The 13153-nt window shown below is 37.6% G+C and overlaps 1 protein-coding gene across 3 annotated transcripts in view; it reads left to right on the forward strand.

Moving 5' to 3' along the window:
• Positions 1-13153, forward strand: part of LOC105859977 (uncharacterized) — a 50313-nt gene that overhangs the window by 23403 nt on the left and 13757 nt on the right. For 2 of the 3 annotated variants that reach the window (XM_075998943.1, XM_075998942.1), the window contains one exon: positions 3522-3648. In XM_075998943.1, coding sequence (XP_075855058.1) covers positions 3522-3648 — 127 coding nt within the window. Of the gene's footprint in view, positions 1-38; positions 159-3521; positions 3649-13153 lie in introns of all 3 variants that reach the window. The other variant, XM_012744302.3, reaches the window with a different exon arrangement.

The raw sequence follows: 13153 nt of genomic DNA on the forward strand, positions 1-13153 counted from the left end.
TGTTGTGTTTGCTCACACTCACCCGTGCCTTCCCTCAGTCCCTGTCACCTCCACTCAGATTCCATCTCCCTGTGACCCAGTGACAGGACCTTGGGAAAAGGCTCCATTGGACACAGGCCTCGATAGGGCTTCACACCCAGATGTGGATTGCAGAGAAGGTGAGGTCCCTGTCGTGTCAGTGCAGTTGGGCAGCAGGGCTCTGGATGCACTGTCAGCTGTAAGGCCAAGATTAGTGAAGCTGCATGTGAAGTCTTATACTAAGGTGCACAAATACCTGGTTAATTTGGAAAAAGACATCAGAAGTGGGAAATCCTTTCTGAAACTACCTTTGTAGTAAATATCTGATAGCAGAAAAGTTTTAATTTTTGAAAGTATATTTGATACCCAGACACACATATGTGTCTGTGTATACATAGATATTTGTGTTTTTTTGTGGTGATTTCTTTGTTGTTGTGTGGTGGGTTTTTTTTTTTTTGTTTGTTTGTTTTTTGTGACAGAGTCTCTCTTTGTTGCCCAGGCTAGAGTGATTGCCATGGCGTCAGCCTAGGTCACAGCAACCTTAAACTCCTGGGCTCAAGCAATCCTCCTGCTTCAGCCTCCCAAGTAACTGGGACTACAGGCATGCGCCACCACACCCACCTAATTTTTTCTATAATATATGAGTTGGCAAATAATTTCTTTCTATTTATACTAGACACAGGGTCTCACTCTTGCTCAGGCTGGTCTTGAACTCCTGACCTTGAGCAGTCCGCCTGCCTTGGCCTCACAGAGTGCTAGGATTACAGGTGTGAGCCACCACGCCGAGCCTATTGTTTTGTTTTTAAGTCAGGGTCTTAATCTGTTGCCCAGGCTCAAGTGCAGTGGCGTCAGCATAGCTTACTATAACCTCAGACTCCTGCCAGTCCGCTTGCCTTAGACAGGAAAGGTTTTCTTTGTGTCTTGTTTTGTTTTTTTGTGATTGTGAAATGAAGTTTATTAAGGAAGGACAAGATAGGTTTACAGAGCAAGAGCAATATATAGGTTTACAGAGTGAGAGCAAGGTATGCTTGCCATGGAATGGTCAACGGGCCTCTTATTCTAACCAAAAGGGCCTAGAACAGGAAAGTTTTTAAACCATTCTCAGCACATCGATTCTACAGAGACTCTGGTGTTCTTGCAGAACTCTTCTGCAACAGGTGTTTTAGGTATAAATCGTTGTAATTTTGCTCTGTTATCGAAATAGAATTACTTTGTAATCAGAGAGGGTGCAGCCATATTCCTCTTCCACCAATTTGTTATTAAATATATATTTTTTATTTTAAACATCACTTCCTGTGTATGTTTGTATTAAAGTAAAACTCCCCACAAAGATGCAGCTGAGAGCCTGACATGTAAAGCATCCCTCTCTCAATCTGGCACCATCCCTCCAGTGTCATTGGGGGACCACTCCTGTCAGTTGTTTGGCAGGAGGCAGAACAAGTTTTGTACAGATGTATTCCACGTTGTTATGAGATTTTAGAAAAAATTCTTCAGGGAATGTTTCTCTGTGATAATTTATCCTGCTGGTTGTTAAAATTTACATGTTTTCATGTCAGTAAACATGCATAGCTTGCTATTTCACATTTTCATTGGAGTATTCTCTGAACGTGGATCTTTATAATTTTTCACTGTTATAAAGAATGTCACAGTGGCTGCCTCTGTGCCTGGGTACATCTATACTTACATCTAAAGGTTCCTTCAGGTTGGCACTTGAAAGAGTGATTGCTGCCTCTGGGACGAAGCAGGCGGTAGTTTGTTAGATCTGCTAAGATTGCTTCCCTAATCCAGCTGCAGGGATACCCTCTGCTACCCAGAACGTGTGAGATTCTCCCTCATTATACAAAACTTGCTACTTTTTTCTTTCTATATTTTTGAAACCCTGAGAAATTGACAACGTTTCTATTAACATTTTTCCATTTCTTGTAAGTCTGCATGGTTTTCATTATTTTCTGGACATGTATATATAAAAAGGATTTTCATACTTTGCTCTATTTTGAGTTCATATATTTCAGGATCTGTTTTGTATCCTGTGGTTTATATTCTTTATATATATCCTGGTGTCTTTTTTTAGGTTATACATTCTTTAAATATGAAACAGAAACCTTTTTCTCACGCCATCTGTTTTTTATTGTGCCTTTGTTGTATATTTTATCTTTATTTGGAAGGCCTTGCACAATTACAGAATAGTATGTTTCATTTACATCTAAACTTTTATTGTTTAACATTTTGATTATGTCTCAGTTTAATTTGAATTTTTATGTATATCTTATTTCAGGTATTTTATTTATGTAATGTTATAAGAGGTTCCTGTTGAGCCTGGTAACCCCTCCATTTTCTTTTTCTTTTCTTAATTATGTTTGTTCTCCTGTGACACGACACAGTCAGATTCATGGAAATCTCATATGTTCTCTTTGTCTTTGAATGGCTTCTCATCCCAGAGGTCTTTATATCTCCACATCTTCCAGTGAGAATTGGGTTTTCTGGTCTTTGATCATGTCTTTGATACGTCTTTTAGTAAAGTTTGTTCCCTTGTTCACAGTTCAGTAATGTTAGGTTATTCAAATTATTGTCCAACACGTTGCTAGAAGTTTTTCATATTGAGAAATTGAAACTATGGGCCGGGCGCGGTGGCTCACGCCTGTAATCCTAGCTCTCTGGGAGGCTGAGGCAGGTGGATCGTTTGAGCTCAGGAATTCGAAACCAGCCTAAGCAAGAGTGAGACCCCGTCTCTACTATAAATAGATAGAAATTAATTGGCCAACTAATATATATAGAAAAAAATTAGCCGGGCATGGTGGCGCATGCCTGTAGTCCCAGCTACTCAGGAGGCTGAGGCAGCAGGATTGTTTGAGCCCAGGAGTTTGAGGTTGCTGTGAGCTAGGCTGATGCCATGGCACTCACTCTAGCCTGGGCAACAAAGTGAGACTCTGTCTCAAAAAAAAAAAAAAAGAAATTGAAACTATGTACCCAGTAAACACTCTCCCTCTCCCTTTTCACTTGTCAGCCATCTTTTCTGTTTGTTTTTGTGTTTGGAATAGCGCCTAGCACATGGGAAGTGTTCAGAAGCTTCAGTCACTGCCATTGCTCTCATCATGTTGGATTTTAGATTCTGACCTTTCCTTAAAGGCGCCATAGATGTTATCATCTCTGAAGTCACCATTGACACTTTAGCTCATCTAGATACTGAATATCACTCCAGTGTCACAAGTAGTACCTAATACATCTCTAGAGATAACCCTGCATTGATTTTTTCATTTGTATATTTCTTCTGTTGTCTATAAAAATAAGAAAATCCATACTCATTTAGAGGGAGTTAGAACCTTTAATGGAAAAGTATAATAAAAGAGAATTAGGGAAACATAGTGTGCTCAAAAATACCTTACTTGGATTTGTCAGAACGTCCAATTAAATGAATTGATCCTTTCACCTCTTTCCTCTTCTCTTTTTGTATAAACATAAAAACGCTCCCCATAACCCTTCGGTAAAATGTGTTTTCATTTCAGAGGCCTTTGACATTCAGGGATGTGGCCATAGAATTCTCTCAGGAGGAATGGACGTGCCTGGACCTTGCTCAGAGGACTTTATACAGGGACGTGATGTTGGAGAACTATAGGAACCTGGTCTCCCTGGGTGAGAATTACTTTTCTTTAGAAGTCAGGATCTGTATATTTTCCCTGATTGCCTCTTGGGACCCCCCGCATTACGGACTGAGTGAAGCTATATTGATAGAGAAATGAAAAGCTTCATAATGTACCATCTGGACTTTACCTGTCCCCCTTTTTCAGATGTTCTGCCCTTCACCATAGTAGGCGCAGGTATGTATAAAGCCATGTGGCTTTTAAAATATCCCATTCTTTGTTTTCTGCCCCCATGCTTTTGATTCAGTAGATTTTGGAAGACAGACAGACATCTGCATCTTACAGTATTCCGTAAACATTCATTGGTGGACATTCAGAGGATGAATTTGTGAAATATTTTCCTAGATTCATCTGTGATGTCCTTCCTCCTACCTTAATGTGGGGCTGGAATTTTGGAAAAGCACCAGCACATGATGTTCCCTTTTTTTTTTTTTTAAAGCAGGAATCTCTGTTTCTGACCTGAGTATCATCTTCATGTTGGACCAAGGGAAAGAGCCCTAGTCTATAGAGACTAAAGTGAAAATAGCAAAAAGTCCAAAGGGTAGGAGTGTATCTGTAAACTGAAATAAAATCTTAAACTACCCCAGCATCTGACTTAATGGACCCCTCTTGGCCAAGGCGACCCCAGAAATGCCCTAAAGCAGAGTTTCTGGCCATGAGAAGGAATGTCAGATATACCTCATTATGCCCTTCCTTTCCTGGAGATGTCCTTTATAACTCATTTACAGGGCTAAGGCTATGCAGGAAAAAGCTAAAACCATACCTGTAGGTCCTCAATTTACTTACCAGATTACTTGAATGTTAGTATATGTCCAGTGGATTATCTATGATTATCACACTTCCTTATCTTAAAACATTTGAAACCTTTAGATGAAGCTTCATTTTGTGAACCAGTTACAAATCAAAGCATCCTTAAACCCGCCTGTAACCTGTAATGCCCTGCTTCAAGGCATCCTCCCTTTTCAGATCAAACCAGTGGATGCCTCAGACGTGTTGATTTATGACTTAACATGTGATTTCTGACTTCCTGAAATACATAAAACGAAACTGAAACCTACACAAGGAGAGATCACTTGTTTAAAGTCTTCTTGGTTGTGGCTCTCCGAGACATTGTCACACATACTCGGCTCAGGATAAACCTCTTCAAATTATTTTACAGAGTTTGGTTACTTTTCTGTTGACATGTGGAAAGTGTGAACACCGGTAAGAGCTCAGATGGGCAGAGAATAAGCTGCTCCATTAAATAGTATTTGGAAAACTCTCCCCATGTCAAAGAGTTCTGCGGCACAGTACAGTTTTAATCCTTGAGCTTTGAACGGAAATGTTTCTTTGCCCCCACTTACCTCTCTGGTCTTTAGACATGTGATGGTTTATTTTTTCACCCTCTACTGCTGATGCAGCTCCAGCTGAGACAAAGGCAAAGTCTTTGAATCGTGGTGGACAACACCCTGCAGTCTGGCTTCTATGAACTCTTTGTTCCCTATACGATTTGCAGCAGAGAAAGGGCCTTTTGAAAGTGGTCTCCTTCTCCCTTGATGTCTCCTTCTATACTTGGTTCCATTTGGTGCTCAGGTTGTACCCCATTTCCTGTACTTGGAAGAGCTAATCAGGAGATGAGAAAACACTGGCTGCCCTTTCTTTGCATCTGGGTTGTAGCAAGTGCATTGAGCTGCCTCCAGCCCTCTCGGCCTGTTCAGGTCTATTTGAGATAGGAAACAGCCAAAGTGTTTCTCCTGTCACACACCGCAGAACACTTCCCTCTGGTCACCAAAATGTGTGGGGATTTCTGTCCTCCCACAGCCAATTTTCTGGCCCACACCTACTGGGTGTCCTATAATTCAATTTAATTATTCCTTTACATCAGTTTCATGTGACCGAGTACTTACTCTTAAAGTATACTTTTAGGCTGGGCGCGGTTGCTCACGCCTGTAATCCTAGCACTCTGGGAGGCCAAGGCCAGTGGATCGCTTAATGTCAGGAGTTGGAAACTAGTCTGAGCAAGAGCGAGACCCCATCTCTACTAAAAATAGAAAGAAATTAATTGGCCAACTAAGAATATATAGAATAAATTATTTAGGCATGGTGGCGCATGCCTGTGGTCCCAGCCACTGGGAAGGCTGAGGCAGGAGGATCGCTTGAGCCCAAGAGTTTCAGGTTGTTGGAGGTAGGCTGATGCTACAGCACTCTAGCCTGGGTAACAGACTGAGACTGTGTCTCAAAATAATAATAATAATTGTTTTGTTCTTTGGATTTATTATAATATGTAGAAGATTAGTTTTTGATATGTCAAAATTTGTACTTTTTTGTGTTAAGTTACTGTCTTATTACCAGAAATACCATTAAGTTTATTTGCCATAATTTGTTATTTAAACACACTGAGTTTTCTGTAGTGTTTTTTCAATTTTCTAAGCATAATCTGTGGATATTGTATAAATTTTAGATTTTCTTGTAATAAATGATGTATTCTAATATAATCATTCTTTCTGTCTTGATTCATCATGTATTTTGATAAGCTATATTCATATTTGAATATCTCATAGTATTCTATTAGAAACTTCCCCCATTTCTTATTGTTTATCATCTTCTCTACTATTGTTTATATCATGTATATTTTCTGCAACATTTCTCGGCGAATTTGCATTCTTCAGTTAACGCATGAATATTATTTTGCTACTCATCTTTCTTTGCATCTGAATTTTCTGTAACCTCTACCTGGTCCCTGTTAACTCTCCTCCTGTTCCCTGCCTCTTATTTGCTGTTTATGTTGCTGGCTACCTCCTCAGTAGGTTTCTGTGCCACTGCCAGGAAATGTTTCCTGACTTTGCAGCTACCAACAGTGACCTTCAGTACAAACCATTCCCCACTGTGGCCCGTGTACTTATTTTCTCTGTAAGGTTACTTGTGTTCTCCTGGTGCTATTTGCGAAGTCCAATATATTAATTTTGGATAAGTGCACATGAATATTCTTTCACTCACACCAACAACTATATACCAAAATACATACAGTTATATTACCTATAACCATATAACTATTTTTTTTTGTCAGATAGCTTCAAAATATCTTATATTGTAGGAGCTTAGGAAAGTTAAAGTATACCTTATTCTGTGTGTTGTTCTCATTTAGTTTTTATTAATTACCATGACTATTTAAACTCAATTCCTCTCTCTAGTATTTGGTAACTAGCATTCTAATTTATATGTGTATGAATTTGCCTGTTTTAGATACCTCATGTAAGTGGAATCATAATATTTTGCTTTTTATAACTGGCTTCTTTCACTGAGCATAGTATTCTCAACATTTATCTATTTAGTAGCATAAAACAGAGTTTCTGTCTTTTTAAAAGCTGAGTAATGTTCCATTGTATTGCCTGTGTCTGTCACAGTTTGTTTGTCTGTTTATTTGGGATCTATACCTGGGTTGCTTCCACCTTTTGGCTATTGTGAACAGTAGTGCTGTGAACAGACTTACAAATAATCTCTTCGAGATCCTGTTTTTGAATCTTTTGTGTATATACGCAGATAAGGAATTGAGGGGTCATATGATAATTCAGTTTTGAAGTATTTCAGGGTAGGTCCCATAGTCAGCACTCCGCATCAGTGTATTCCATATGCACAGATTCTGGGTCCGAGGATTCAACCAACTGTAAAATCAAAAGATTTATGACACTTTCAAAAAGTAAAACTTGAATCTGGTAGGTGTTAGTCCCATGCTGAATCCACATGAAGGAAGTGATACATTGGCATTGTATTAGGTATTGTGATTTTATGCTGTTGTTCAAGAAAGTATTTCTGTAATATCCTTTTCAGTTTGTTCATATTCACTGTATATGAACACAGCTGATTTTTTCAGGTTGAGTTTATATTTTGCAATTTTTACTGAATCGATTCAGTAAAATGAATGTCCTCACATTCCTTTTTGTATCTTGTGTATTCTGCACACAAGATTGTGTCATCTGGAAACAGATCATTTTACTTCTTCCTTCCTATTTGTATGCCTTTTATTTTTCTTATTTAATTGTTCTAGCTAGGATTTCAGTACTGTGTTGAGCAGAAATAGCACACACAGGCTTCCTTGTGTTTTTCTTGATCTTTAAGGAAAAACTTTCTGTCTTTTAACATTGAAGATAGTATTTGCTGTGTTCCCATATGGTCTTCATTATGTTAACGTGGAGTTTTTATATTCGTAGTGTATCAAATCTTTTTATCATGAAAATATGTTGAGTTTTCTCCAATGAGTTTTTTTGCATCAGCAGAGTGGATCCTGTGGTTTTATTCTTCATTTTCTAAATTCGGGTTTGCTGTTCATAAGTTGCACCATACCGACATTCTAGGAATAAATTCCTGTGGTCATGGTATATGATCCTTTTAAATGTATTTTTAAGTTGATTTTTTCAATTATTTTGTTGAGGATTTTGGATCAGATTAAACATGAATGTTGGTCTTTAATATTCTTATATTTGTGTTACTTTTCTGTCAGAGTGATGCTTTCTCATGGAGTGACTGTAGAAGTGTTTCCTCCTCCTTAGTGTTTTGGAAGAGTTTGAGGACGATTGAGAATAATTCTTTTTTAATGATGGGTAGAATTCTCCCCTGAGCCCATGTGTTCTAGTCCTTTTCTTTGTTAGGAAGGTTTTGATGTGTGATTCAGTGTCCCTATTTGTTATTCACCTAGTTCGATTTTCTGTTCCTTCAATCTTAAGTCTTGCTAAATTGTTTGTTTCTAGGAATTTATCCTTTTTTTTCTTGGTCATCATTTCTATTGTTGAATGGTTGTTCAATATGGTCAACCAAAAGTTTAAGTAAGAGGCACTAGAGACTTAAAGAAATCAAAGCTAATTTTATTGTGAGCCAAGTTGAGTCCTGCAGCCTAGAAACATAAGACTCGGGGCATACTGAGAATGTGCCCCAGTGAACTACATAAAGCATGGCATTTATACGGTCTGTTACATGAAGAATGAGAGAAGAGGGCAATGAAGCAAAGGAGACATTCTTACAATTCTGATTGGTATTTTGTGATGTTAATACATAAGACAAAGCAAACATGGTTAACATAGGGTAAACAGTTTATATAAGGTCTGAAGAGGGATGATTGATTCTATCCCTTGTGCTTCATCTGATAGGGAAGGTTGTAATCAATACATTTTAGTGAAAAGTTTGATAGACCTCATCCTTGCCAGCAGGAGTTCAACGTCAATTCATAGGCCTAGCTTCTGTTACCTTTATGACCAAACTGCAGTCATCTTGGGCCACTTTGAAAATTTTTTCATTCGGTTTCCTGTTTTGGACAGGACTATTTCTTAAAATCCTTTTTATTTGTACAAAATCACTTGTTATATTCCTTTTCTCATTTTGGGGGGAGGGGATATTTATCAGCTCAAACATTTTTCTTTTCTTTGTGTTCTAAGCATTACAGTTCTTCTCTTCTAGCTAATTTGACATATAGTATAAGTTATTGTTAATTATAAACAATTTCCCTAGTTCACTATCAATTACAAGAACTCATTCCTTCTTAGAAAGATGTTAGAAGAAAACTGTATTTTTGTACCCCTTGGCCGACATCTCTGTGTACCCCTTGCTTTCTCACAGCCTTTTAACCACCGTTCTACTCTGTACCTCCATTTTCTTATCTCCCATATGTGAGTGAGAAGATGCAATATCTGTCTCTGTATGCCTACTTATTTTACTTATTTTACCTGCTTAGTTTACTTATTACTTTGTCTAATTCAGAGGTTATTTAAGTGTTAAATCAAAATAAATTTAGAAAGAAAATAAAAAGAAAATTTCACTTGTATAACAAAAAAGATGTAAAGGGGCAATAAATATAGAAATATATTTTTGGTACAAAAGGTTAAACAAAAAGAATAATGTAAAAAAAGGATCTTGCATAAAATTTTTGTCCTAAAATGACTGGTTATTTAGGAAAAGGGAATGATAGGACACAACCAAAAGTTTCAAGGTATGTTTTATAGATGGTGTGTGGTACGTGCAGGTTGGGATAAAGTTTATAAAAGAAAATTTATTAAAAAATTTTGGCTAAAACAAAGATTTCTGTCAATATTTACTCTTAATAAAATGATATGATGTACTCATTTTGATTCTATAACATGTTTTTTTTCTTTTCCTTTTAATATAAAAAGTAATGTGGTACAAAAGGTTTTTGTTTAATTTTGGTAATTGGCCTAAAAGAAACAAGGATTTTATGCTTTGTCAGATAATCCCTGTATTCTCTTTATTAGGTTTTGACTAACTAAAAAAAAAAAAAAACTAAAGTTTAAAAGGATTTAGGTTTATAACCATATAACTTTATCACCTTTAAAATCTCTTTCATGGCTATCTCTCTTGGTTAAATTATTGTTATAGTGGTTTGTGATTATATATGAACAAATGCTTTGAGCCTTTGATATTTAATAACCTTTAGGCCCAGTGCAGTGGCTCACGCCTGTAATCCTAGCACTCTGGGAGGCCGAGGCACGCGGATAGCTCGAGGTCAGGAGTTCGAAACCAGCCTGAGCAAGAGCGAGACCCCATCTCTACTATAAATAGAAAGAAATTAATTGGCCAACTAATATATATAGAAAAATTAGCCGGGCATAGTAGTGCATGCCTGTAGTCCCAGCTACTTGGGAGGCTGAGGCAGTAGGATCCCTTGAGCCCAGGAGTCTGAGGTTGCTGTGAGCTAGGCTGATGCCACGGCACTCACTCTAGCCTGGGCAACAAAGTGAGACTCTGTCTCAAAAAAAAAAAAAAACCTTACCCAAACTTAAATTCTAAATCCAGCATTTTTACCTTAAACTAGCTTTTTATACGTGAGGATCATTTAAAAGTCTAAGGCAGACATTAGATTTATTTGATATGTCAAAATCATCCAGAAAACATTGTCAAATATAAAATGGTATTTAACTTTCTTTGGGCTGTAGTTGTATAAGTATTTATTAATATATATTCTAGTATTGTAAAATATTGACATGTCTTGGTATGTGTTATCAGTAATAATTATGGTTATTATGTAAATTGTTATATGTCACAAAATAACCAATTTGGTTTGTCAACTGTCTCTAACCATGGCAGGTCAAGTTTTATCATCTTCTAAGTTATTATTTTACTTTGATTCATCTCAGAAAGTGGTTCTTTCTGGCTAAGCCCAAAATTGGCTTCTTCAAGTAAGGCCATAGAAAGGACTGACAAATCCAGTTAAATACTGGTTTGTAATAATTCTGGAGATTATATATACCACTGGACTAAAACAAAACAGAGTTCTAATACTTCAAGTTTAATTAAAAATCTGATACAACCATGAGTATAGCTAACTCAAACCTCATGAGACATAACTAAATTTTCATATAAAGACTCTTTATTTAAAACGTTATTAATTCTTTTGTTTTGTTTTCCAGAGTCCTGACAAATTTTAGGTAATTAGCAAGTTTACCTGATCTCTGGGACCTTAAAACCATGGCATCTGCCAAAGCCCTTTTCAAATATCCTCCATCTAAGCCCAGGGAATATGAAAAAGGGGGCGTGTCTGATTATAAGGGCCAATTCTGAGGGATGGAATTAGTTTAGACCCTCCAGATGAAGGAGGGACACACAAAAGCCTAAAGGAATACTAAATTAAATACTTTGTCTTTTTAAGCCACATGCTGCAGATATCACTCCCAATCGTAAAAGTTTTTTTTTTCCCTGCTTCTTATAGACTTAAAACTTACTGAGTGTAATTTTTTATCAGTTATAAATTATACAAAAGAAAATATAATGAGTAATTTATCAGACACCTTAGTATAAATCACTAAATTCCCTTAGCTTAAATGTTAATGATGCTTATGTTTGCTACAAGTCTTCCACTAAACCCAAGAATATAGTATCTCAATACTTGTAGGTAAATTAGTTTTGCAGCTTTGCCTTTGATATTTTGCATTTTACTCTTATGTCATCTAAAGGATTTTAGAGTATTAATGAGTGCCTGTCTACCTCCGGTCCTTTTTGGCTTATTGAATTGGCTGTAAGCCCCAGTTTGGCTCTTCAGTCCTCTTGGCCACAAGGATCCCACTGAGGGACTAGATGGACCCAGGGCAGGTAGCCACACGACCCTGGCAACGAATGGGACAAAATAAAATTTGGCCATAGATGCTGCCTATGACAGATCTTGGCCCAAAGGGGAGAATTGTATACTAGAATGCTCACTCTTCCCCACCAGCTGACTGAATGGACCCCTTGTGGCCAAAGGAATATGCTAAAGCAAAATGGCCTGCCAGAAGGAGAGAGGTCAGACATGCCTTATCATGCCCCCCTCCTTTCTTGGAGACTTTCTTTGTAAACCTTTAACAGGCCTAAGGGTATGCAAGACAAACTTGCAGGTCCTCAGTTTATGCAACAAATGGTGGCTTATCTCTGGTAAACAGTTTATGTTAAAACATTCCAGGCCTTTAGACAAAGCTTCATATTTTTAGCCAATTACAATCCAAAGAATCTTTCAACCTATAACCTGTAAGGCCCCCCTCTGCCGCTTTCAGATGGCTCACCTTTTAAGGCCAAACCAGTGTATGCCTCCCACATACTTATAGATGGCTTTACCTGTAACCCTTGTCTCTAAAATGTATAAAAACCAAACTGTAACCCAGCCACAATGAGTCCACTTGCCGAAGGCCTGTGGCAGTGGCTCTGGGTCATGGTCCTCAAATTTGGCTCAGAAAAATCTCTTTAAAATTATTTTGCAGAGTTTGGCTTTTTTCCATTGACAACTGAGAACACCTGATCTTCTAGAATCTGTATGTAGATTACACGCCTAGAAATAGAATTCAGAGGCCATTGAATTTGATAAATTGTATTTCATATGAAATAACATAAGACATGTATACCTAATTTCTTTCCACATCATCAAACTGAGTTTCCATTAAATCTGTTTATTCTCACAGTTAAGAATGGGATAGTTATGTATTGGTTGGTTACATCAGCTTCTCTTTTCTACAAACGTCAGAATTTTAACTGACATGGTATATTTCTATTTCTGTAGATTTGCAAACATAATGTCTGCTCCTGCGTGCCCATATGAAAATATGTTTAATATTATAGTTCACAAGGTTGTCTTTTCTCCCAATTTCAGTAATGTGATCCAAGGCAGGACTTGACAACATCCTCCTGCTATCTTTCTTTCCTCAAACCCACCTCAGCACAGTCAGCCAAGGAAGCGTCCCAATGCACACAAACATCTTCACTCCATTGCTTCTTTCCTTCCACTCTTGCCTTTTCTCCATCTTTGGCCTTTCCTCATGTAGCTTGGAATATCCAATCACTGTTTAGCATATTAATTTTTGTATTTGTGACCACTCCAATTTCCACAAGGCCCCCTTACCAGCCACACTGCTGTCACTGTGCAAGTAAAGACAGTTGTTCCCTATTGGAAAACTTCTCCAGGACGTTTGTGCAGTCATCACCCAGGGTACCCCTTAGTGACTATTTTCACTGGTGCCCTGAGTGATGACTGACATACCATTATCAATGAA

This window comes from Microcebus murinus, chromosome 32 (genome assembly GCF_040939455.1).
Source record: "Microcebus murinus isolate Inina chromosome 32, M.murinus_Inina_mat1.0, whole genome shotgun sequence".
NCBI classification, from domain to species: Eukaryota; Metazoa; Chordata; class Mammalia; order Primates; family Cheirogaleidae; genus Microcebus; species Microcebus murinus.